The sequence below is a fragment of the Rana temporaria genome, chromosome 7 (assembly GCF_905171775.1).
Source record: "Rana temporaria chromosome 7, aRanTem1.1, whole genome shotgun sequence".
Classification (NCBI taxonomy): domain Eukaryota; kingdom Metazoa; phylum Chordata; class Amphibia; order Anura; family Ranidae; genus Rana; species Rana temporaria.
Window position 1 is genome coordinate 92,765,365 of NC_053495.1, and position 22,514 is coordinate 92,787,878.

At 47.0% G+C, this 22,514-nt stretch overlaps 1 protein-coding gene across 2 annotated transcripts in view; it reads right to left on the bottom strand.

Moving 5' to 3' along the window:
- The window catches only part of XPNPEP3 (X-prolyl aminopeptidase 3), a 255,076-nt gene that overhangs the window by 109,147 nt on the left and 123,415 nt on the right, over nucleotides 1-22,514 (bottom strand). For both annotated transcript variants that reach the window (XM_040359658.1, XM_040359657.1), the window contains exon 6: nucleotides 18,933-19,046. In XM_040359658.1, the coding sequence (XP_040215592.1) occupies nucleotides 18,933-19,046 (114 nt within the window). The remainder of the gene's footprint in view (nucleotides 1-18,932; nucleotides 19,047-22,514) is intronic.

Below are 22,514 nucleotides of genomic sequence, written 5' to 3' on the forward strand. Positions count from 1 at the left end.
TGCCGCTACCCGCGGTCCTGGTAAGCGGCGGAGGGCACCGGAGCACCTCTCCCGCTGCCGATAAAAGTGATCTTGCGGTGAATCTGCCGCAGAGACCACTTTTATATTTATATTTTATACGCTGAAGAAGAGGTTACTGGGGGTTATGGCAGCTAGCTGCTGCCATAACAACGATATCCCTCTTCAAAGTACTGACGTATAATTAGTGGTTAAAGGAATTTTTCATTTATATTGTTTTACTTAAAGCATCATTAAAATCACTGCTCTTGAAAAAATCTTATTTAAAAGTTTTCTTTGCATTGATACATGTTCCTCACGGAAGTACCTGGACCCCCATACCCTTTTAATGGCCAATTACTTGCATATAAGCCTTCAAAATGGGGACTTTTGATTTTTCAAAGGCGGGTCCCGTAGACTTTAACAGGGTTCGCCGTTATGGTTAGAACTTTTTTCTGTTCGGGAGCTCTGGTGCGAACTGAACAGGGGGGGGTGTTTTCGGGCCCTTCACTACCAGCCATGACCAAATTGCTTGCCTTACACTTCTTTGGAAAAGCATCATACCAGATAGTAGCAGAATTCAAATGGTAGCTTCTTTCGATAACTGACCACACGGTTTCATGCGGTATTTAAGGCATACTTCAGGAATAACGCATGCAAGTTTTTAAGGAGAGCTTCTTCGTGAATTACAGGTTTTTTTTCCGGGCCACTGTGTGTATTTTACTGTATACTCGGATCAGGGCCATCTTTAACCTCTTGACCACCGCCCCATGTCAAAAAGACGTCCTCCTTTTTAAAGTTGAATATCTCGATAACGGCAGCAGCTGCTGCCACAACCGAGACATTCATCTTTTCAGGGGGCGGTGGTGTACACGATAACGGCGGTCTCTGCGGCGGATTCGCCGCGAGATCGCCGTTATCGGTGGCGGGAGAGGGGCCCCCCCCGTCCCGCCGCTCTCCGCCGCTTACCGGAGCCGTCGGTAGCGGCGGAGGGGATCGGATGTGTCCGGCAGCTGAGCGGGGACGGGACTGAAGGAGAAATCTCCTTCACCCGTCCTCATAGCTCTGCTGGGCGGAAGTGACGTCAAAACGTCAGTCCCGCCCAGCCTCTTAAAGAAACATTTTTTTTTTTGTCATTTGAAAAAATGACATTTTTTATTTTTTATTTTTTTTTTTGCATTTAAGTCTAATTATGAGATCTGAGGTCTTTTTGACCCCAGATCTCATATTTAAGAGGACCTGTCATGCTTTTTTCTATTACAAGGGATGTTTACATTCCTTGTAATAGGAATAAAAGTGATCAATTTTTTTTTTTTTTTTCAGTGTAAAAAATTATAAAACTAAATAAAAATAAATAAGAAAACCAAAAAAAAATTTTTTAAAGCGCCCCGTCCCGACGAGCTCGCACGCAGAAGCAAACGCATACGCGAGTAGCGCCCGCATATGAAAACGGTATTCAAACCACACAAGTGAGGTATCGCCGCGATCGTTAGAGTGAGAGCAATAATTCTAGCCCTAGACCTACTCTGCAACTCAAAAAATGCAACCTGTAGAATTTTTTAAACGTCGCCTATCGAGATTTTTAAGGGTAAAAGTTTGACGCCATGCCACGAGCGGGCGCAATTTTTAAGCGTGACATGTTGGGTATCATTTTACTCGGCGTAACATTATCTTTCACAATATATAAAAAAATTGGGCAAAATGTATTGTTGTCTTATTTTTTAATTCAAAAAAGTGATTTTTATCCAAAAAAAGTGCGCTTGTAAGACCGCTGCGCAAATACGGTGTGACAAAAAGTATTGCAATGACTGCCATTTTATTCCCTAGGATGTCTGCTAAAAAAAAATATATAATGTTTGGGGGTTCTGATTAATTTTCTAGCAAAAAAATTGTGATTTTCACATGAAGGAGAGAAGTGCCAGAATTTACCTGGTGGGCAAGTGGTTAATATGGTTTGGGCCCTGGGCAAACATTTTTTTTGGGCCCCCCTCCAGCTTATTTTGGGCCTGGCTGGTTCACATGTTTGTGTTTTGGCGGCCCTCATTTGTGCAGGTACAGCAGCCCATTGATTTGAATGGGCTGCCATGCCTTTGTTTCCTGCAAAAAAAAGGTGCATTCAGCATTTTAAAAATACAGTTGCCTTGAAATCCATTCTGCTTTTGCACCATGCTACTTACCTGCAGTTCTTGCACACACAAACGCACTGTGTTTTTAAAAGCGTGACCTAAACGTCTAAAAATGCAGCAAGTTTGACAGTGCGGGAACTGCACATAAGTCACAGCAGACATCATAATGGACAGACAGTGCTGTATTTCAGTGCTTGATGGGCATAGGCGTGCCGTGTGCGCAGCCTATTACATGAGGCATGTGCTTTTCTTTGCAGGAAATGCAGGCATGGCGGCCCATTCAAATGAATGGGCTGCTGTGCCTGCGCAAATGTGGGCCGCCAAAACACATACATGTGAACCAGCCAGGCCCAAAATAAGCCCATCAAGCAGTTAAATACAGACAGTAATGCCATGTGCTCTGAGGCCTTACTCAGCCTGGACTGCAGGTCTGGTCTGTGATTTAAAGAGTTCCTCTATTTTACACATGGCATGTCATGGGGTCCCATGGTGCTAAAGCAGAATGGACAGACGGTGCTGTGACCCCCATGCCATGCCATGTGTAAAATAGAGGAACTTTTTAAAACACTGACCAGACCTGCAGTGAATCATCAAATATTATAAAGACTTTGGGCACACTCTACAGAAAACTTCTATATACAATATAGATTAGCAAACAGTGACATACCTTGAGGAGCAGGACATGAAGAAGTCAGCCTCGGGAAGAGCAAACTGGGGATGTTATAAAATCACATTCTAATTCACTTTTATATACAAGCAGCACCCAGTGGCAGGAAGGGAGAAGTGCACGTCTTAAGGAAAGCCAGGGGTGCTGTACATTTTAAAACACTGGGAAGGGAAGCAGTACTGTCACTGGCTGCGTGCCGCTAATGATTTTCAGCCTGATTTGTGGGCAGCACAGGGGCTTAACGGGCGGCAGGGATCAGGAATTATGGGGCCACTTACACAGCTTCAGGCATGGGCCCCCTGGAGCAGAGAACCGGGCGGGGGGTGCTGCCGCCTGAAATTGAGAAGCAGGGGGGGGGCTGCCGCAAATTTAGAAGCGGGGGGCCCTTTACAAAAAAAGAAATAAAGAAAGAAAGAAAGAAAAATATATATAAAAAAAGGGGTGTAGCCATCCGGGCCCTTTAATAAAAAGAAAAAAATAAATAAAAAATATATGTAAAAAATATATATATATTTTTTTTAAAAAGGGGTTGCCTTCTGGGGCCCTGGGGACCTCTGGGTCCTTTAATAATTTTTTTTTATAAAAATAAATTACAAAAAAAAGGGGGTTGCCATCCGGGACCTCTGGGCCCTTTAATAAAAAATAAAATAAATATATATAAAAAAGAAACATTTACAAAAAAAAGGGGGGGGGTTGCCATCCAGGGCCCTGGGGACCTCTGGGCCCTTTAATAATAAAAAAAATATATAAACAAAAATAAAAAAATAAACATTTATAAAAAAAAATAAAAAAGGGTGTTTGCCACATGGGGCCCTCTGAGCCCTTTAATAAAAAAAAATATATATTAAAATAAAATGTACAGAATATAACTGAGTACTAAGATTTGTAGGTAAAGTTGATCCAGGGTAAATCCGATTGCCTCTCGGGGGATCAGGAAGGAATTTTTTCCCCTGCTGTAGCAAATTGGATCATGCTCCGCTGGGGTTTTTTGCCTTCCTCTGGATCAACTGTGGGTATGAAGTTGGGTGTATAGGATTTTACTGTGTTTTTTTATTTTGTTTTTTGTGGTTGAACTGGATGGACTTGTGTCTTTTTTCAACCTGACTAACTATGTAACTATGTATATATATATATTATATATATATATACATATATATATATATATATATATATATATATATATATATATATATATATATATATATATATATATATATATATATATATATATATATTAAAAGAAATAAAGAAATATATAAAAAAAAAAAATTTTTCATAAAAAAAGGGGGGGTTGTCATCCGGGGCCCTGGGGAACTACGGGCCCCTGGGGACCCCCAGACCTAAAAAAAAAAAAAATTGTCCCTTTAATAAAAAATAAAATAAAAATATATTAAAAAAAATATTTTAATTTTATTTAAAAATAAATAAAAAAAAGGGGGGTTGCCATCTGGGGCCCTGGGGGCCTCCGGGCCCATGGGTACCCCTAAAAAAATTGTCCCTTTAATAAAAAAAACCTCTAAAAAAAAAATTGGCCCTTTAATAAAAAATAAAATAAAAATATATTAAAAAAATATTTTATTTTTTGAAAAATAAATAAAAAAAGGGGGGTTGCCATCTGGGGCCCTGGGGGCCTCCGGGCCCCTGGGTACCCCTAATAAAATTGTCTCTTTAATAAAAAAAACCTCTAAAAAAAAATTGTCCCTTTAATAAAAAATAAAATAAAAATATATTAAAAAAATATTTTATTTTATTTCAAAATAAATAAAAAAAAGGGGGGTTGCCACCTGGGGCCCTTTTTAAAGGGGGAGCCCTGATACCATTTTTTTATTAGGGAGTTTAGAACCTATGGCAGGTTTTCATTTGTATCTGCAAGTCCACTTTACCTCCTATATGGTCACTACAGGCATAAAGACATCGGTTGTTAAATAAGGAAGGTTTAGAACCTCTGGCAGTTTTGTACTGTTGTCTACGCCCCACTGGGAAGCTTCTTCTTATTTTGTATGTGGTCCTAAGCACGGAAAGTGAAAAAAAAACTCTCCAATATGTTTATCCTAAGCTAAAATAGTTTGGTGGAAGTTTCACTTTGAGGCTCCATTCACACTAATGCGTTTTTTGATGCATTTTGCATTAATGGAGGGCAATTTTTTAACATGGTTTCCTATGGAACATGTTCACATCAATGCTTTTTTGTGCCTCTGCGTTTTTGGAAAGGGTCGGGGACTTTTTTTTCCTGCAAAAAGAAGCATTTTGCATGTAATAGAATTCAATGGAGCCGCATCCAAAACGCAAGTACTGCGTTTTTTTTTAACCTGTTTATAGTTGGTTGTTAAAGGAAGTGTAAAAAAATAAATAATAATTGCCGGCTAAAAAAAAAGAATTAATAAAAAAAAATGCAAATCGCGGTAAAAACGCGTGTCGAAAAACACACCAAGCACCGTAAAAAGCACTGCAAAAAGGCTCAAAACCAACATGTATAGGTGTGAATCGAGCCTAAGGCTAGGTTTACACAGCTGTGAATTTTATTGCGAATTTGAGCCCTTGCGATTTCTTAAATTCACAAGTCATTAAAATAACATTGTTTTCCATTAGTGCCGTTCACATCAGTGCAGTGTGAATCTAAGCTGCAGGGAAAAAAGGGTCCTGTGTGAGTTTGATACGTGTGCAATGAAAATTCAGCTCTATAGACTGGTATTACCTGAAATCGCGGCAAAAACGCAGCCAGTGTGAACCTAGCCTTAAACAAAAGCGTGAACTCATACTGCTTGGCACTAAAGTGAAAGAAAAAAGTCCATCTCAGATTAAAATAAAAATAAAGCACTTCAGATTAACCGGTTAACGCCCGCTGCATGTATATGTACAGCCACAGAATGGCACGTACAGGCATATGGGCGTACATGTACGTCCCTGCCTTTCCGCGGGTCGGGGGTCCGATCAGGACCCCCCCCGATACATGCGGCGGTCGGAAACCCGCGAGGAGCGATCCGGGACGATGGCGCGGCTAGCCGCCCCCTCGCGATTGCTCCCCGGAGCTGAAGAACGGGGAGATCCGTATGTAAACACGGCTTCCCCGTGCTTCACTGTGGCGGCTGCATCGATCGAGTCATCCCTTTTATAGGGAGACTCGATCGATGACGTCAGACCTACAGCCACAACCCCCTACAGTTGTAAACACACACTAGGTGAACCCTAACTTCTTCCCTGCCCCCTGTGGTTAACTCCCAAACTGCAACTGTCATTTTCACAATAAACAATGCAATTTTAATTCATTTTTTGCTGTGAAAATGACAATGGTCCCAAAAATGTGTCAAAATTGTCCGAAGCGTCCGCCATAATGTCGCAGTCACGAAAAAAATCGCTGATCGCCGCCATTAGTAGTAAAAAAAAACAAAAAAAAAAAAACTATCCCCTATTTTGTAAATGCTATAAATTTTGCGCAAACCAATCGATAAACGCTTATTGTGATTTTTTTTTACCAAAAATAGGTAGAAGAATACGTATCGGCCTAAACTGAGGGAAAAAAAGAGATTTTAATACAGCTTACCTGTAAAATCTTTTTCTTGGAGTACATCACGGGACACAGAGCGGCATATTCATTACTATGTGGGTTATATGGAGTACCTTCAGGTGATGGACACTGGCAATCTCAAACAGGAAGTCCCCTCCCTATATAACCCCCTCCCATAGGAGGAGTACCTCAGTTTTGTAGCAAGCAGTATGCCTCCCAAAATGGTCCCCATAAGAGGGGCGGGAGCTCTGTGTCCCGTGATGTACTCCAAGAAAAAGATTTTACAGGTAAGCTGTATTAAAATCTCTTTTTCTCTATCGTACATCACAGGACACAAAGCGGCATATTCATTACTATGTGGGATGTCCCAAAGCAATGCTTAATGAGGGGAGGGAGACATCTTCCCAAGACAAAAGGATTTAATTTAGAGGAAGATACTCAACCAATAATAAATCCAACTTAGTTGAGAAAAAAAAATTCTTTAAATTTTAAATTTTAACTCAAAAAGGGAGCCCCCGGACTCCGAGGGTTTCAAACTGCAGCCCGCAGCACTGCCTGCCCAAAGGCTGTATCTGTATCTCTTCTTACGTCCACCTGGTAAAACTTTGTAAACGTGTAGACAGAAGACCAGGTTGCCGCCTTGCATATTTGAGCCATAGAGATCTGATGATGTGCTGCCCAGGAAGCGCCCATGGCCCTGGTAGAATGAGCCTTTAATGATAACGGAGGAGGCAACCCTTTCAAGCCGTAGGCCTGAGTGATTAACTGCTTAATCCATCTAGAAATGGTGGATTTTGCAGCTGCCTGCCCCTTCTTGGGCCCATCCGGTAAAATAAATAACACCTCTGTTTTCCGAATCTTCTCTGTGGCTTTAAGATAGGCCTTTATGGCCCTGACAATATCCAGGGTATGCAGCAACCCTTCCTTTCTGGAAGTAGGCTTTGGAAAGAAAGATGGCAGTACCAAATCCTGGTTTAGATGAAAACTGGATATAACCTTCGGTAGGAAGGAAGGATGAGGGCGGAGAACCACCCTGTCCTTGTGTAGAATAAGATATGGCTCCTTGCAAGATAAGGCTGCCAACTCTGATACTCTTCTGGCGGACACTATGGCGACCAGAAACACCAACTTCCTTGTTAGCAAAACCAAAGGAACTTCAGCCAACGGCTCAAAAGGTTGTTTCTGTAAAGTTGACAGAACAAGATTTAAGTCCCACGGACAAAGCGGGGATTTAACTGGCGGATTAATACGTAAGACCCCTTGCATGAAGGTCTTAACCAGCGAGTGGGTGGCCAGCGGCCTCTGAAACCACACTGACAAAGCTGAAATCTGTCCTTTGATTGTGCTTAATGCCAGTCCTTTATCCACTCCTAGCTGGAGAAAACGTAATACCCTATCAATGGTAAATTTGCGGGAAAGCCATTTCTTGGACTCACACCAGCCTACATAGGTCTTCCAGACCCTGTAGTAAATTACCCTAGAGACCGGCTTTCTGGCTCTGATCAGGGTAGAGATTACCTTCTGCGACAGACCTCTACCCCTGAGAATCAGGGATTCAGCTTCCAGGCCGTCAAATTTAGATGCCGTAAGGCAGGGTGGAAGATCGGACCTTGTGAGAGCAGGTCTGGCCGTAGAGGAAGAGTCCAAGGGTCGCCCACTGCCATCCTTAGGATTAGTGAGTACCATGCCCTTCTGGGCCATGCTGGAGCTACCAGGATGACTGGTATGTGCTCCACCCTGATCCTGCGCAGCAGGCGGGGTAGTAACTGGAGCGGGGGAAATGCATAAAGAAGTTTGAACTGATGCCAAGGGCAAACTAACGCATCGGTTCCGCAGGCCCTGGGATCCCTTGTGCGGGACATGAACCTGTCTAGCTTCTTGTTCAGTCTTGATGCCATGATATCCACGTCCGGCACTCCCCATTTCTGGCAGAGTGTCTGAAAGACCTGTGGATGCAGAGACCACTCCCCCGGCAACAGAGTCTGGCGACTTAAGAAGTCCGCCTGTAGGTTGTCCACTCCGGGAATGAATATAGCCGATATGCAGGGCACATGGGCCTCTGCCCACAAGAGAATCAAGCTCACTTCTCTCTGAGCGGCTTGACTCTTGGTTCCCCCTTGGTGATTTATATACGCCACCGCCGTGGCATTGTCCGATTGTATTCTCACCGGGAACCCCTGTAGTTTGGACGTCCAAGCCCTGAGGGCTAGTCGAGCAGCTCTGAGCTCCAAGATATTGATGGGCAACTGCTTCTCTGCCGCTGCCCAAGTGCCCTGGCGAGTGCAACCCTCCAAAATTGCTCCCCAGCCCATCAGGCTGGCGTCTGTGGTTACTATCTTCCAGGTCACAGGACTGAAAGTCTTTCCCTTCAGGAGATTCTGTGGGTTTAACCACCAAGATAGACTTTGCCGGACTCTTGGTGAGAGTGGCAAAGGAATTTCTAAGGCCTGAGGCCTCTTGCTCCACGCTGACAGGATGGCTGCCTGCAGGATGCGAGTGTGGCTCTGAGCGTACGGTACCGCCTCGAACGTGGCCACCAACTTGCCTAGTAACCGCATACATAGGCGAACAGTTGGCTTTCTCTTGCTTAGAACTATTTGTATTAGCTCTTTGATGGCCTTGACCTTTAATAGGGGTAGGAACACCTTCTGTTGTTCTGTATCCAACCTCATGCCGAGATATTCCAGCTGCCTTGTGGGCTGGAATGCTGACTTGTCTCGATTTAGGACCCAGCCGAACCTCTCGAGGTACTGAATCGTGAGGGCCACTGCTCGTTCCAGGCCAGGAGACGAGTGGTCTATGACCAAGAGGTCGTCCAGGTACGCTAGGATCGTGACCCCTTGGGTCCTTAGATTGGCTAGGATTGGAGCTAGGACCTTCGTGAATACCCGGGGGGCCGTAGCCAACCCGAAGGGGAGCGCCACAAATTGGAAATGACGCTGAGCCACCGAGAAGCGTAAAAATACTTGATGTGGCTGAAAAATTGGCACATGAAGGTAAGCATCCTTTATGTCTATGGATGCCATGAAGTCGTCCTTCTGGAGCACGGTGACAGCTGACCGAATAGTTTCCATCCGGAATGAGCGGACCTTTAGGTACGCATTTACTCCCTTTAAATCAAAGAGTTTTTATTGAGCAAAATAATAACGTACAGGGCGCTCAAATCGCGCACGTTTATAATACACAGAGGGTGATTATTAACAGAGTGTGGGCATATATATCAGACCAACATGCGATAAAGGGTACAAAATACATCCATATCTGTTTATCTTGTGACGTGTACAAAGTGCAGTAGGGTCAGTTGTCCATCCATCCACGGCCCTCCCGCCCCCCCATGTCCCTTCATGGGCTCAGTGATATTTTGGGCACCTCTAACCCTCCCGGGAGCAGGTTGCAGACGAATTTAGCCATTTTCCCCAGATTTTGTCGTATTTGGCCGCACAGCCCCTATGTGAGTATACTAGTTTTTTGTAAGGTAGGACACTATTGACCTCAGCCAGCCAGTGGGACAGCTCTGGGGGTTCTGGACGCATCCAGACCCGCGCTATGACTTTGCGAGCTATGAAAAGCGTCTCATGGAGGAATACTTTGAGGAATTTACTTATTTCAGTGTCAGGTAGAATGCCTAAGAGGCACAGCTTGGGCTGTAGAGTAATGGGGGATCCCATTTTGTCGTGAAGGAATTTTACCACCTGCTCCCAGAAGGTCTGGATCTTAGCACACTGCCATAGTAAATGAAAAAAAGTGCCTGTTTCGCGATTGCACATTGGGCACAAAGCGGAGGAGTCCCTTCTGTACTTGGAAATTCTAAGAGGTGTGAGGTAAGCCCTGTTTATGATGTAGGTTTGCGTGAGGCGATCTGACAGTTTTGGGGATACCAGTTTACATGCATCTAGGGCGTCACTCCACTCATCATCCTCTAACGGGCCCACTTCCCCCTCCCACCTGGACTTCAGGGCATAAGCTGACACTGTCGCCCCCGGAAGCGTGATCATGGTGTGGAACTGGGTGATCAGTTTTTTAGGGTCTGGGTACCTGACTGCTGCCATGAGGGGGTTGTCAGCAAGGGCCAAATCATCCTGGGGGAATTGCGCCCGAAAGGCGTGCCGTATCTGGGCATAGCGGAGGAACATATGGTCTGGCAGATCATACTCAGATTGTAGCGTAGTAAAGGGTTTCAGTTTTCCGCTCCTGGTGATGTGGGACAGGTAGAAGATTCCCCTGGCACTCCACACCTCAGTGTCTTGTATGTGCTCGAACTCCGGTAGGGCTGAATTGCGCCACATGGAGGTGTAGCCATGCAAGGGTGCTATGTTTAGTGTACCCGACACTATGTTCCACACCCTCCTGTAGTGATACAGCAGGGAGTGGCGTCCCTCCCTTATCCTTGCCCCCCCCGCTATAGCCACCAGGGGGTCGCCTATCGGTTGGATCCATGCAGGACAGAGGAGGCGCAGGAACCTGATCCTGTCCACCTTGTCTACATGGAACAGTTGTGACAGTTGTGCAGCCAAATAGTACGCATTGAAATCGGGTAGTGCCAGTCCTGCCAGGTCGGTCGGGTTTTTCAGTCTATGCCAGGGAAGTTTGTGTCTCGCGGAGCCCCACACAAACGGCTTCAAGATAGTTTCTATGAGCCTAAAACACCTGAGCACAAGATACACCGGTGAGTGCCACACCATGTAAAGAATCTTGGGTAATAGGACCATCTTAATTAGATTTATGCGGCCCGTGACTCCCAGTGGGAGTCTGGTCGAGGCCTGTGTTCTAGATTTTAGCATGTCATACAATGGTGTGACGTTCAGTGAGGTGTAGTCTGCTGGATCTCTGGTGGTCCGAATCCCCAGATACTTAATGTCAGCCACTCTCTGTAGAGGGAGTAGAGCCCCTTCCCTGGTCACCGGGTAGCTATCCAATGGGAGTATTTGGGATTTGTCCCAGTTGATCCTGAGTCCCGAGAAAGCGCCGAAGCGCTCAATCAGGGACAGAGCCAGTGGGAGGGAGTTCGTGGAGTCGTCCAGGTATAGAAGTGTGTCGTCTGCATAGGTACTTATTCTCTCCTCCAATTCCCCTCTCCGCAGTCCCGTTATACCTGGGTGCGATCGTATGGCGATTGCCAACGGTTCCGCCGCCAGGGCATACAGCAGCGGCGACAGGGGCAGCCCTGTCTTGTGCCACGCCGCAGTGGGAAACAGTCCGAGAGCCACCCGTTGGCCAGTACTCTGGCCCCTGGGGCCTGGTAAAGGAGCTTCACCCACTGAATAAATTTAGGTCCTAGTCCGAACTTGGCAAGGCACGTCCATAAGTATCGCCATTCCACTGAGTCAAACGCCTTGGCAGTGTCCAGGGCGACGACTATTCGGGCCCCTGGGTTGTCATGTTTGGCCTGGAGGTTGATGAACAGCCTCCTGAGGTTAAATGAGGTATTCCGGCCGGGCATGAAGCCCGCTTGGTCAGCGTGTACTAGGGAAAGGATCACGCCGTTGAGTCGGGCTGAGAGCACTTTGGCCAAGATTTTAATGTCCACTTGTAGAAGGGAGATGGGGCGGTATGACTCTGGTTGATGGGGGTCCTTGCCTGGCTTAGGGATCAAGACTATGGTGGCTTCCCTCATTGAAGGCGGGAGTTCTGAGCTATCAAAGATAGACTTGTAGAGGGCGAGGAGCCTAGGGACCAGTGTTTCTGCATAAGTGGTGTAGAACTCGGTTGGCAAGCCATCCGACCCCGGGGCTTTAGATTTTGGAAGGCCAGCGAGTGCAGTGGATATCTCCTCTGCCGTCAGTGGCTCCTCGAGCGCTTGGGCCTGCTGTGTAGTGAGTCGTGGGATCTGTAGGTCGGCAAGAAAGTTCTCGGACAGGGAGTCAGAGTCTGGGGCCACCGTGTCGTATAGGGAAGAGAAGAAGTCGTGAAACATATTAGCCACCTGTTCCGGGTCGGCTATCAGGTCTCCGTCTGGTGAGCGCAGGGAGATCACCACCGGAGGTCTTTCTTCGCAGTGTACCAGGTAGGCGAGTAACTTCCCTGCTCTCTCCCCATGCTCATAATTCCTCTGTTTGAGAAAGAAAAGCTTTCGCTTCGATTTCTCATAGTGTAGTTGGTCGGCCGCCCTAGTGCAGAGCTGAAGTTCCGCAGCTAGGTCTGTACTCGGGTTGGCAGAGTATTCCCTCTCTTTCGCCGTGACGAGTTCCATGGCCCTATCAAGTGCCTCTGCAGAAGTGGCCTTAAGGGAATTAATACGGGCCGAGAGTGTCATGCGGGCATGTAATTTGAAGGCCTCCCAGACTGCCCGGGGGGACGCAGATCCAGTGTTATCAGCAAAGTAGTGCTCCCACTCCGTGGCCAGATCCGCGTCCTCCGGTAGCAGGGTCAGCCAGAACGGGTTTAACCGCCATGTGGGCGGTGGGTGGGTCCGGGGCAGCGATAATTTTGTCCAGCATGGGCAGTGGTCGGAGAGGGACCGGGGAGAAAAGCCTGTCTCTCTAACCCTGGGGAGAAGCGTTTTAGACACTAGGACCAGGTCTATGCGGGACATTGAGTGGTGCGAGGCCGAGAAACATGTGTATGCCCGCTCTGCGGGGTGCCCATGTCTCCACACATCTACTAAGTTAAAATCCGCGAGAAGCCTCGCGAATCTCGTGGGACGCGGCCTAGCGGGTTCAGCCTGATCTTTGACCAACCTATCCAGGGAGGGATCTAGTACTGTGTTAAAGTCACCCAGCCAGATTGCCGGTGTATCAGGGTGCAGGGCCATAAAGTCGAATCCGGTGACCACTACGGTGGACTGAAACGGGGGTGGGACATAAAATGCCATAAGGAGGACCGGATCCCCATGTAGTTTAGCTTTCAAAAAGACATACCTGCCCTGTGGGTCTATCACTGAATCCTGGAGTTCAAAGTGTGCCGTCTTGGCAATTAGTATAGAGACTCCTCTGGAGTGGGAGGTGTATACTGAGTGATAGCTCCAGCCCACCCACGGCCGCTTGAGCGTCCGCAGGGCCAGGCCTTCCGCGTGTGTCTCCACAAGGACCACAACATCCGCCCTTAGTTTTTTGAGTAGCGCAAATACTGCAGAGCGCTTAATCGGGTCCCTTAGTCCACGGACATTCCAGGTTAACAGTTTCAACGTGGCCATGGGACATACCAGGGGAGGTAGAGAACTCCAGGATTCAGACTATTTTTAAGTACATACCACATTTCCCCCTGACCGCTATCTTGTACACTTCCATACATCATCAATAACACGATAATACATCCTCTATATGCATTTTGCTCAAACAGAACCCGTATCAAAATAAAAACATCAGTAACCCAGCACCCTAACACCCCTCCCTCCCCCCACCCTGCCCTGCGCTTTCCCCAACTGGTGCGGGCTTGAACCCTCAACTGCCAACGTGGCAAAAGCAGCACCCAATGCATTGTATAGATGAACATTCTAACTAGCCAGGATATCCACTGGGAGACTACCAGCACAGTCCCGGATAGTATCCGGCCAGGCCACCCAGGGTGGGACCGCGCATCAGCAGTTCCCCAGGATTGATGGTGGGTTGCTGCAAGTGGGGCGGAATACCGCTGTGCGCTCGGGCACGGTGTAGGACCTGGCTCGCTTCCCATTGCGTGCCCTAGGCAGTGTGCCTCCCTCCGCCGGAGGAGGGAGATTGGAAAAAAAAGGGAAAAGAAAAGAAAAAAACATTTAAAAAAGATTTAGAAACAGTGAAAACGTAAATTCGCTTAGCGTGTAGACTTTCCTGTAAGTCAGACAACATTCTCAAAAGACCCGTGTCTGAGGGTGCAAGGCAATTGTTCAGGTAGGCATCCCCCTTGTTTCCCCCCCGGCCCGTCAGGAGAAGCCCGGGTGTCCCGGGGGCTCCGGGTGTCAGTGAGCAATGTCAGGATGCAGTTCGGGCCCCTCTGTATCCCACAGGGGGGGGGGGAAGGGCATTAGGCCGAAGGCATCTAGGGGGGTAGGAGGTGTTGTAGCCTGGCACCCCGCAGGGGAACAACAGGGGAAAGGGTGAGGGGGAAATCCCCCATACACTAGTACAACTGGGAGTAGTAAGACCCCTGCGGGGGTGACCATTAGGATGCTTCTGGGCCATGGCGCCGCTGTAAGTAGTGCAGCGGGGGACTGGGGAAGCTGTGTACTTATCTGCGTCTGTCCTGCCGCTCCAACCAGGTCAGCACCTCTTCTGGATCCTCGAAGAAGTGTGCACGATCCTCTCCTTCCACGCGAAGACGGGCCGGGAACAGCATGGCGTATTTAATATGCTTGACTCGCAATCGTCGCTTGGCTTCCATGAAGGTCTTCCTCCTGCGCTGGACCTCAGCCGAGAAGTCCGGGAACGCAGCCACCATCTTGTTGTCGAAGGGGATATTACCCCTCTCCCTGCTCAACCGGAGGATGGCGTCCCTGTCCCTATAGTTTAGGAACTTTGCAATGACCGTGCGGGGCGGAGCTCCGGGTGGTGGCTGTCTGCCTGGCATGCGGTGCGCTCGTTCCACAGCGAACATGGGGGAGAAGGCCTCTCTGCCATAGGCGTCCCTGAGCAGCTTCTCCAGAAAGTCCTGTGGGTCTCTCCCCTCCACCCCCTCCGGGAGGCCGACGAACCTTAAGTTACACCTACGGCTTCTATTCTCGAGGTCGTCTTGCTTCTCAAGGAGCTGGTTAATCTGCAGCTGCATGGCTTCAGAGGATTGCTGGATGGGGGGGAGGGAATCCTCCACGGCGCCAAGTCTCACCTCCGCCTCAGACACCCTCTCTCTCAGCCTCTGCATATCCTGACGTACCAGTGAAATGTCCACTTTTACCTCCTCTATCTTCGCCGTGAGGGTGGTCTGGCAAGCCGCCACGGCTTCTTGACAGGAGGTGATAGCTACCAGCACCTTTGCGATGTCTGCGCTGACTGTGGCCTCCTCCGTCCTCGTGGCGCCGCCATCTTGCGCTGGGGGGTCCTTCTCCTGACGGAGATATTGATCGATTTTTGGACCCGCCGATTTGCTCGTTTTCGGTGGGGCCATGGTAACCGAGGTGCCCGGGGTCTGCTATGAGGTTTTAGTGAGGAAAGTCTCGAGTAGGAGTGCAGGATAGAGCGGAAAGGATAAACGGCCGGCGGAGCTCAGCAGACTAGCGTCCTATCCCATGTCGCTCCAGGCCACGCCCCCCGCATTTACTCCCTTTAAGTCCAAAATTGGCCTGACATCGCCGTTGGGCTTTGGGATGATAAACAGGTTGGAGTAGAACCCCAATCCCTGTTCCCGGACTGGTACTTCTACTATCACCTTCTGGCATAGCAGATGATTCAATGCCGCCATTAATGCGGCTCTTTTCACAGGGTCGCCTGGCACTCTTGACTCCTGGTAATGAGGAGGAGGAATTTTTAGAAATTCTAGTTTGTAGCCCGTGGTCACGGAAGACCGTACCCAGCAGTCGGGAATGCTGGCCTCCCAAACCTCTGCAAAGAGACGCAGCCTTCCCCCCACCATCGTGGGTGGGGGCGCCCCTTCATAAGGCCGACTTGGGGGCTGGCTTCGCAGGCTTGCGGTACCACTGCTTCTTGCCCCCTGTGGCTTGGCCCTGCGGCTTATTGTTAAAGCCTGATCTTGCAGGAGGCCGTCGATACTGTTTGGTATTAGAGGGCCCCTGCCCCGGGGAGGGCTGGCGCTTAAATGCGGGCCCTCGAGCCTTCTTCTTGACTGGCAAGAGAGTGCTTTTGCCGCTTGATATAGTCTGAATATATCTATCCAGATCTTCTCCGAAGAGTCGTCCTCCATGGAAGGGGAACCCTACCAGGAGTTTTTTGCACGGGGGCTCTGCCTCCCAATTCTTCAACCATAAGAGCCTTCTCATATGGATTAGAAATAAGGATAAACGTGACGCCTGCTGGATGGAGTCCTTGATAGCATCCACCGTAAAGCGTATAGCCCTGGGTATATCCGAAAATTCCTCTGCCTGCTGGGCAGGGATAAGTTTAAGCATTTGCTTAGTCTTGTCTGATAATGCTTGGGCAACTCCAATAGCAGCCACAGCGGGCTGAACTACCGCCCCTGCTGAAGTAAAGGAGGCCTTGAGTAATGTTTCCAAGCGTTTATCAACCGGATCCTTAAACACCTGTAAATTTTCCACAGGACAAGTTAAAGATCTGTTCACACAGGAAATGGCTGCGTCCACAGCCGGGGGCGCCCACCTTTTGGAGAATTTCTCCTCCATAGGATATAAAACAGAGAATTTTTTAGGTGGTAAAAAGACTATCTGGCTTGATCCAATCCTGAAATATGACATCTTCGAGTAGAGGATGGACCGGAAAAACTGCGTTGCTTTGAGGCGCTCTTAATGAGCCTAAAGCTGAAACTGCCGATACTTGAGGTTCTGGTACGGGTAACTTAAATGCCTCATGGACCATGTCCGTTAAGGCTTGAACCCACAAGCTTTCCCCTTGGGAGGCTGAACCAGACTCCTCAGTATCCGGATCCTCAATCTCTGAACCACCCTGGTCCAAAACGTCAAGTTTATCCAATTCCCCTAGGGAAAGGATCTCTGAGTCTGAGGGTTCCTGCTCGGGTGACGGAGACCTAGTCCGCTTTCTACCCGATATAGCCTTAGCTATCCTCTTTGCCATTCTTTTCTCTAGTTCTCCTAAAGAAACAGCAAGCACCCTCTCAGTGACAAACCCGGGGTTGGACTGACCTGGACCAGCCCCAGCACCAGATCCCCCAGGTCCCATCAAGGCGTGCCCTGATATGTCCTGTGGGGAGAGCAGCGGCATAGCCGTGTCTGAGCCCTCGGATTTTGCGGGGGAATCCCCACCTTTTGTACCCTCTGACCCAGAAGCCATGGTACAACACCGAACGCCCAAACTGAGAAGGGAGATCAGAAGTTCCTTCCCTTTTCCCTTTTTTTTTTTTTTTTTTTTATATTTATATATCTTTTTCTTTTTTTTTTTTCTTTTTTTTTTTGAAGAGGAAAAAATACTCTGTCTCCTAGTAAGTATTGCCAATAGCCATCTGCTGAAAAAAAGGAAAAGAAAAACCTATCTGTAGGTTTGACAGTCTATTTTTTAGAAAGACTGCAATCCTTCCTTCCGCCACCGGGTGTCCTCAGCGTGCTCCGCTCTGCGTCCTCCTCTCCTCTAGCTCAGGACGACACTGAAGCTTTTGGCAGCTAGTGGAAGGGCCTCCCCTTCCTTTATTGCGATTCGCCGCCCACAGGGACGCGCCCCCACTCCAGCCAATGGCGCGAATATCGTGCATATCTCGGGCGCGCGCGCCCGTCGGCGGGGGCCATCGCACATGGAGGAGAACGGAGCTCGCAGCACCCAGGCAGGTAAGCCCTCAGGTAGGTCACAGACCTCCTCTTAGCATGGGAAAAACAGCTCCCCTTTGGGTCACAGAGATCCCACACCTAGCGCCAGCAGCCATAGTCTATTACAGCAACACTTAACAGGGAGGTCACCTATCCCTGGGGGAAAACATCGAATCATCCTGTCTCTGCCATAGACATAGTGATTCATTTGCCAATGCAGAGCATACCCAGGCATGTCCCCCTGTGCACCCCCCTCCAGGGAACCTGCCAAGAACCAAGTTCCGCAAGCTCCCCCAATACTTACCTGCTCCATGCCGCAGGACTTTGCACAGCAAGAGGTCCAATCTTCCCCCATCTCCGTGGGTGGCGTCTAGACCTTCAGGCCCTGGGTTCCTATGAAGGAGCCACTGTCCTGGGCCCATATAGCACCCTGGCAACAGGAGCTTTAGGTACCCAAGGTTCTAAGTCCTGGGCCCAGGGTCCAGCTCTCTAAAAGAGAAGCGTTATGGGCAAAACCCCATGGCTTTGGGGTCCGGATACTGTCCACTTTAGCACTGAGGCCGTTGGACAGATCCGGTTAGCCTGCACTGATCCCAAGGATGTGGAGGCAAAGCTAAACCATGACCAACACCTAAGACACTGGCGAAAAAACTGAGGTACTCCTCCTATGGGAGGGGGTTATATAGGGAGGGGACTTCCTGTTTGAGATTGCCAGTGTCCATCACCTGAAGGTACTCCATATAACCCACATAGTAATGAATATGCCGCTCTGTGTCCCGTGATGTACGATAGAGAAAAATGTATATATGTTTTTGGGGGATATTTATTATAGCAAAAAGTAAAAATTGTCGCTCTATTTTTGTTTATAGTGCAAAAAATAAAAACCGCAGAGATGATCAAATACCACCAAAAGAAAGCTCTATTTGTAGGAAAAAAAGGACGTCAATTTTGTTTGGGAGCCACATCGCACGACCGCGCAATTGTCTGTTAAAGCAACTCTGTGCCGAATCGCAAAACCTGGCCTGGGCATTTAGCTGCCTAAAGGTCCAGGGCTTAAGTGGTTAAAAAAGAAATCAAGCTGTAAATAAATGCCTTGAGCTTGACATTTGAAGCATAGGCTTTGGGGATTGGTTAATTTAACAGCTGCATAGACTTTATATGAGCAACCCAAGACAACAAATGCTTCTTCAGAATTTTTTGATTTTTTAAATAAAATGTATAATAACCAGACATGGAAGTAATTAATCATTTCAATAAAACATCCTTTCAGATTAAGATACAACATAAAAGCAAAAAAACAGCACTAGAAAATAAATATTATTTTATCTACACTTTACTTACCTTGATTATCTGATCGTTTTTCACATAATGCAGCGTGTTTGCTCTGTCTCCTCCAGCAACAACAGGCAGGTAAGCAAGAATATCAGCTCCTCTGGCTCGGCACTCAAAATCAAACTAATTGGAAACAAAAATATGTTTTATATTGACATTTTATCAGTTTGATGTTTTAATGTATGTAAACCCTCAGTATTTAACACTGACATATGCAGATTTGCCACATTTTGTGAAATATAAGGTTCTGATACTATATAAATAACTTTTTTTGGTTAAAACAAGGCCAAACAGAAGGGCAACAAGGAAAATTGAAGGACATTTTGGTGTACTAGAAAGTATGACAGGCCTGGTGGATTTCATGCCAATCTTTTGAAATCAAACAAAGACATTTAAGGCATTTGGGGTGATTGCCCCCTTTTGGAACAATGAAAAAGTTGGAATAAAAACTTTGAAGACTTTCTGCAGCTGGAACAATGACAAAGGATCTGCAAGAGCAGAAGCTCTTCTTTGTAGCCACTACCATCTGAGATTCGTGCTAACCATGTGTCCACAAAGGCGAACATGTGTCTTTGCAATTTTGAATTTACTGCTTTCTTTCATGCCGATGAGGACTTGTTTGGAAGGTTTGTGGCCCTAAGGTTTTCAATAAAATTTTGGAGTTGAAAATTGGCTTTGGAGTTGGAGGCCTGGGGAAAAAAAATGAACCCCTTTTATGTTTTAGTTGGAGGATTTTTTCCCACTGAGGTCTAGGTTTTTATGCTGACGTAAACAAGCACTCTTTCCGCCAGTGATAAAATTATCTACAGAAGCTATAAAGAGGTGTTCTTTGTCAAAAGCGGTGCATAGGCAGCGTTTTTTTTTGCATTACAGTTCCACTGACCAGCATTTTAGCCAAAGTGTTGTACACATAATAACAGGAAAAAAACGTATATGAGAAGAAGGACAGATTATATCCACTAAGCCTTTACAGGCATAAGCTGTAAGAGCTCCATAACTGAATGGTCAGTAAGCATAGCAGCTGGTTCCTTAGATATATTTTAGTCCATTCAGTTAATAGACTTTATGGTTATTGTAGGTTGCATAGCATAACCTGCTATCGAAAATTGGGATTTGCAAAGCGTTTCTAGGAGCTCCGCGCAGTGCATTGAAAGCCCTGATTAGCTGAAGCAATACGAGCACTGTATTCAAAAAAATCCTAGCTCGGTTTGCGAGTGTTATTTCGGAAAACGAGCAGGATTCAGGCAAAAGCGGTATGCAGTACCGCGTTTGGCGTGAGGTGGGGGGCACCGGAGCCGAACGGCGCCAATCGCAGCCGAACAGTGCTGATCGCCGCCGTTCGGAAATGCACGGAAAGGCCCGAGGACAGTTTGTTTGACCTCGGCAAACTTCAGGAACTGAGTCTTTCCGAGGTTTGCCGAGGTCAGCCGAGGTGTCCTCGGGCCTTTCTACCTGTTTCTGAGGCTCTCTGGCACCCCCCCCCCCCCACCTCTGGCCGTATGCGGTATTACATGCCATTGAAGTCAATGCGGAACAAATTATTTTCGTTTCCACTGACTTCAATGAGGAAACTCGCTTTGATATGCGAGTACTTTAGAATACAGCAATTCACCTGGAATGGATTATGCTCGTAATCCGAGTTACCACTGTAATAACAAGTTAAGCCTTTTCATCTTGATTACCAACAAGATCAAAAGGTTTCAGACACTAGTATTTCAGGGGAAGATTTTAGCTGTTTTATGTCACATTCACACATAAATTCATTCTTCATCAAGACGAAAGCACAGGTTTAGATTATAACACATATAATCGCATGCATGGAAGCTACCTAGGTGCATATTATAGACTGGACCTATGCTGGCTTGTAGTGTCTCTATGCTTGCTATGACAGGAGAAACTGGGTTTTCTGATTGTTGCATGAATATTCCAAGTATCCTGTCATCTACCTTCTCTGTACCTCAGTTGGCTGTTTTGAAGTCTAAATAAATGCATCTGTCTGGATGAACTGAGTTGCTGCGGGAATAATTCAAATTATTTATCAATTATTAATTATCATTCTTGATCCCTTTACTATATGACTACAATATCCATTAACATTTATTTTTTATTTTTTTATAATTAAACTTTATTAAAAAAAAATTCTTTACATTTAACATGCCTCAATACTACCTTCCTTTACTATATGGTGACTTCCGGTCCTCCCCCCCCCCAAAAAAAAGGAAGGGGGGGGGGGTAAGGGAGAACGCAGGAAAATCTTTGTGACTATAAAAATGTATTAATATATATGTATTCCTTCCTAGTGCGAGATACTTGTGATATTTATTATGTTCCTCTGTGCCTTCTTATATTTATTTGTCTGTGATTCAAGTTTACCTCCCTTATTGAGGGGTAAACACCCCAAAGAAAAAAAGGTTGTGTTTAAAATGTTATATTTATATGTGTCTTCTTATTTATAATTATAGAATTCCCTTCTAAATGATATGTGTTTTGGGATCCCCCCCCCCAAAAAAAAAGGGGAAAGGGAGAAAGAGAGGGAAAAAAAAAAAACACACGTTCTCCCTCCCCCCCAGAATAGGTGAGGAGGATAGTTAAACACCTTCCCATATTCTTCTAGTGTCACATTCTTTGCTTAGACAATAGACATAATAACAAGACATACATAAAAACACACACATTAAAAATAAAAGCTGTGGATTGTTCCCCACAATATCCATTAACATTTACCACCAAATGAAGGCCCAATTTATGTATATAAAAAAAAGTATAATTTTCCTGTATACACTAAGTAATTGTGATGATATATACAGTTTTATTAACACGTGTCAAAGTTGAATTCAGACATTAAAATGTGTTTTACCGTTAGGCATCATGGATCGCTAACCACTGGGGCATCCTTAGTAGGAAGAGTCAGTGTTTGTTTAACCAGTTCCCTACCGAGCCATAATAAAATGACGTCGGCAGGAACTGTCTGTCGTTCAGAGTGGACGTCATATGACGTCCTGTGCCACTAGGGGGCGCGACACAGCAAATCTCGCGACCCGGTGCGCGTGCCTGGCAGGCGCAATGTCCGCCGGGCACCCGCGATTGCCGGAAAACACGGCAGGAGTGTGTAAACACACAGATCCACCTCCTGTCAGAGGTGAGGCGACCGATGTATGTTCCCAGATCGGTCTCCTCCCCTTGTGAGTCCCCCTGCCCCTACAGTTAGTAATCACTCCCAGGGAACATATTAACCCCTTCAGTGCCCCCTAGTGTTAACCCCTTCCCTGCCAGTCACATTTACACAGTAATCAGTGCAGTTTTATAGCACTAATCGCTGTATAAATGTGAATGGTCCCAAAAACGTGTCAAAAGTGTCCGATATGTCCGCCGCAATGTCACGTTCACAATAAAAATCGCAGATCGGGACCCCCCCCCGGTACATGCGGCAGTCGGAAACCCGCGGGGAGCGATCTGGGACGAGGGCGCGGCTATTTGTTTCTAGCCGCCCCCTCGCGATCGCTCCCCGGAACTGAAGAACGGGGAGAGCCGTATGTAAACACGGCTTCCCTGTGCTTCACTGTGGCGGCTGCATCGATCGAGTCATCCCTT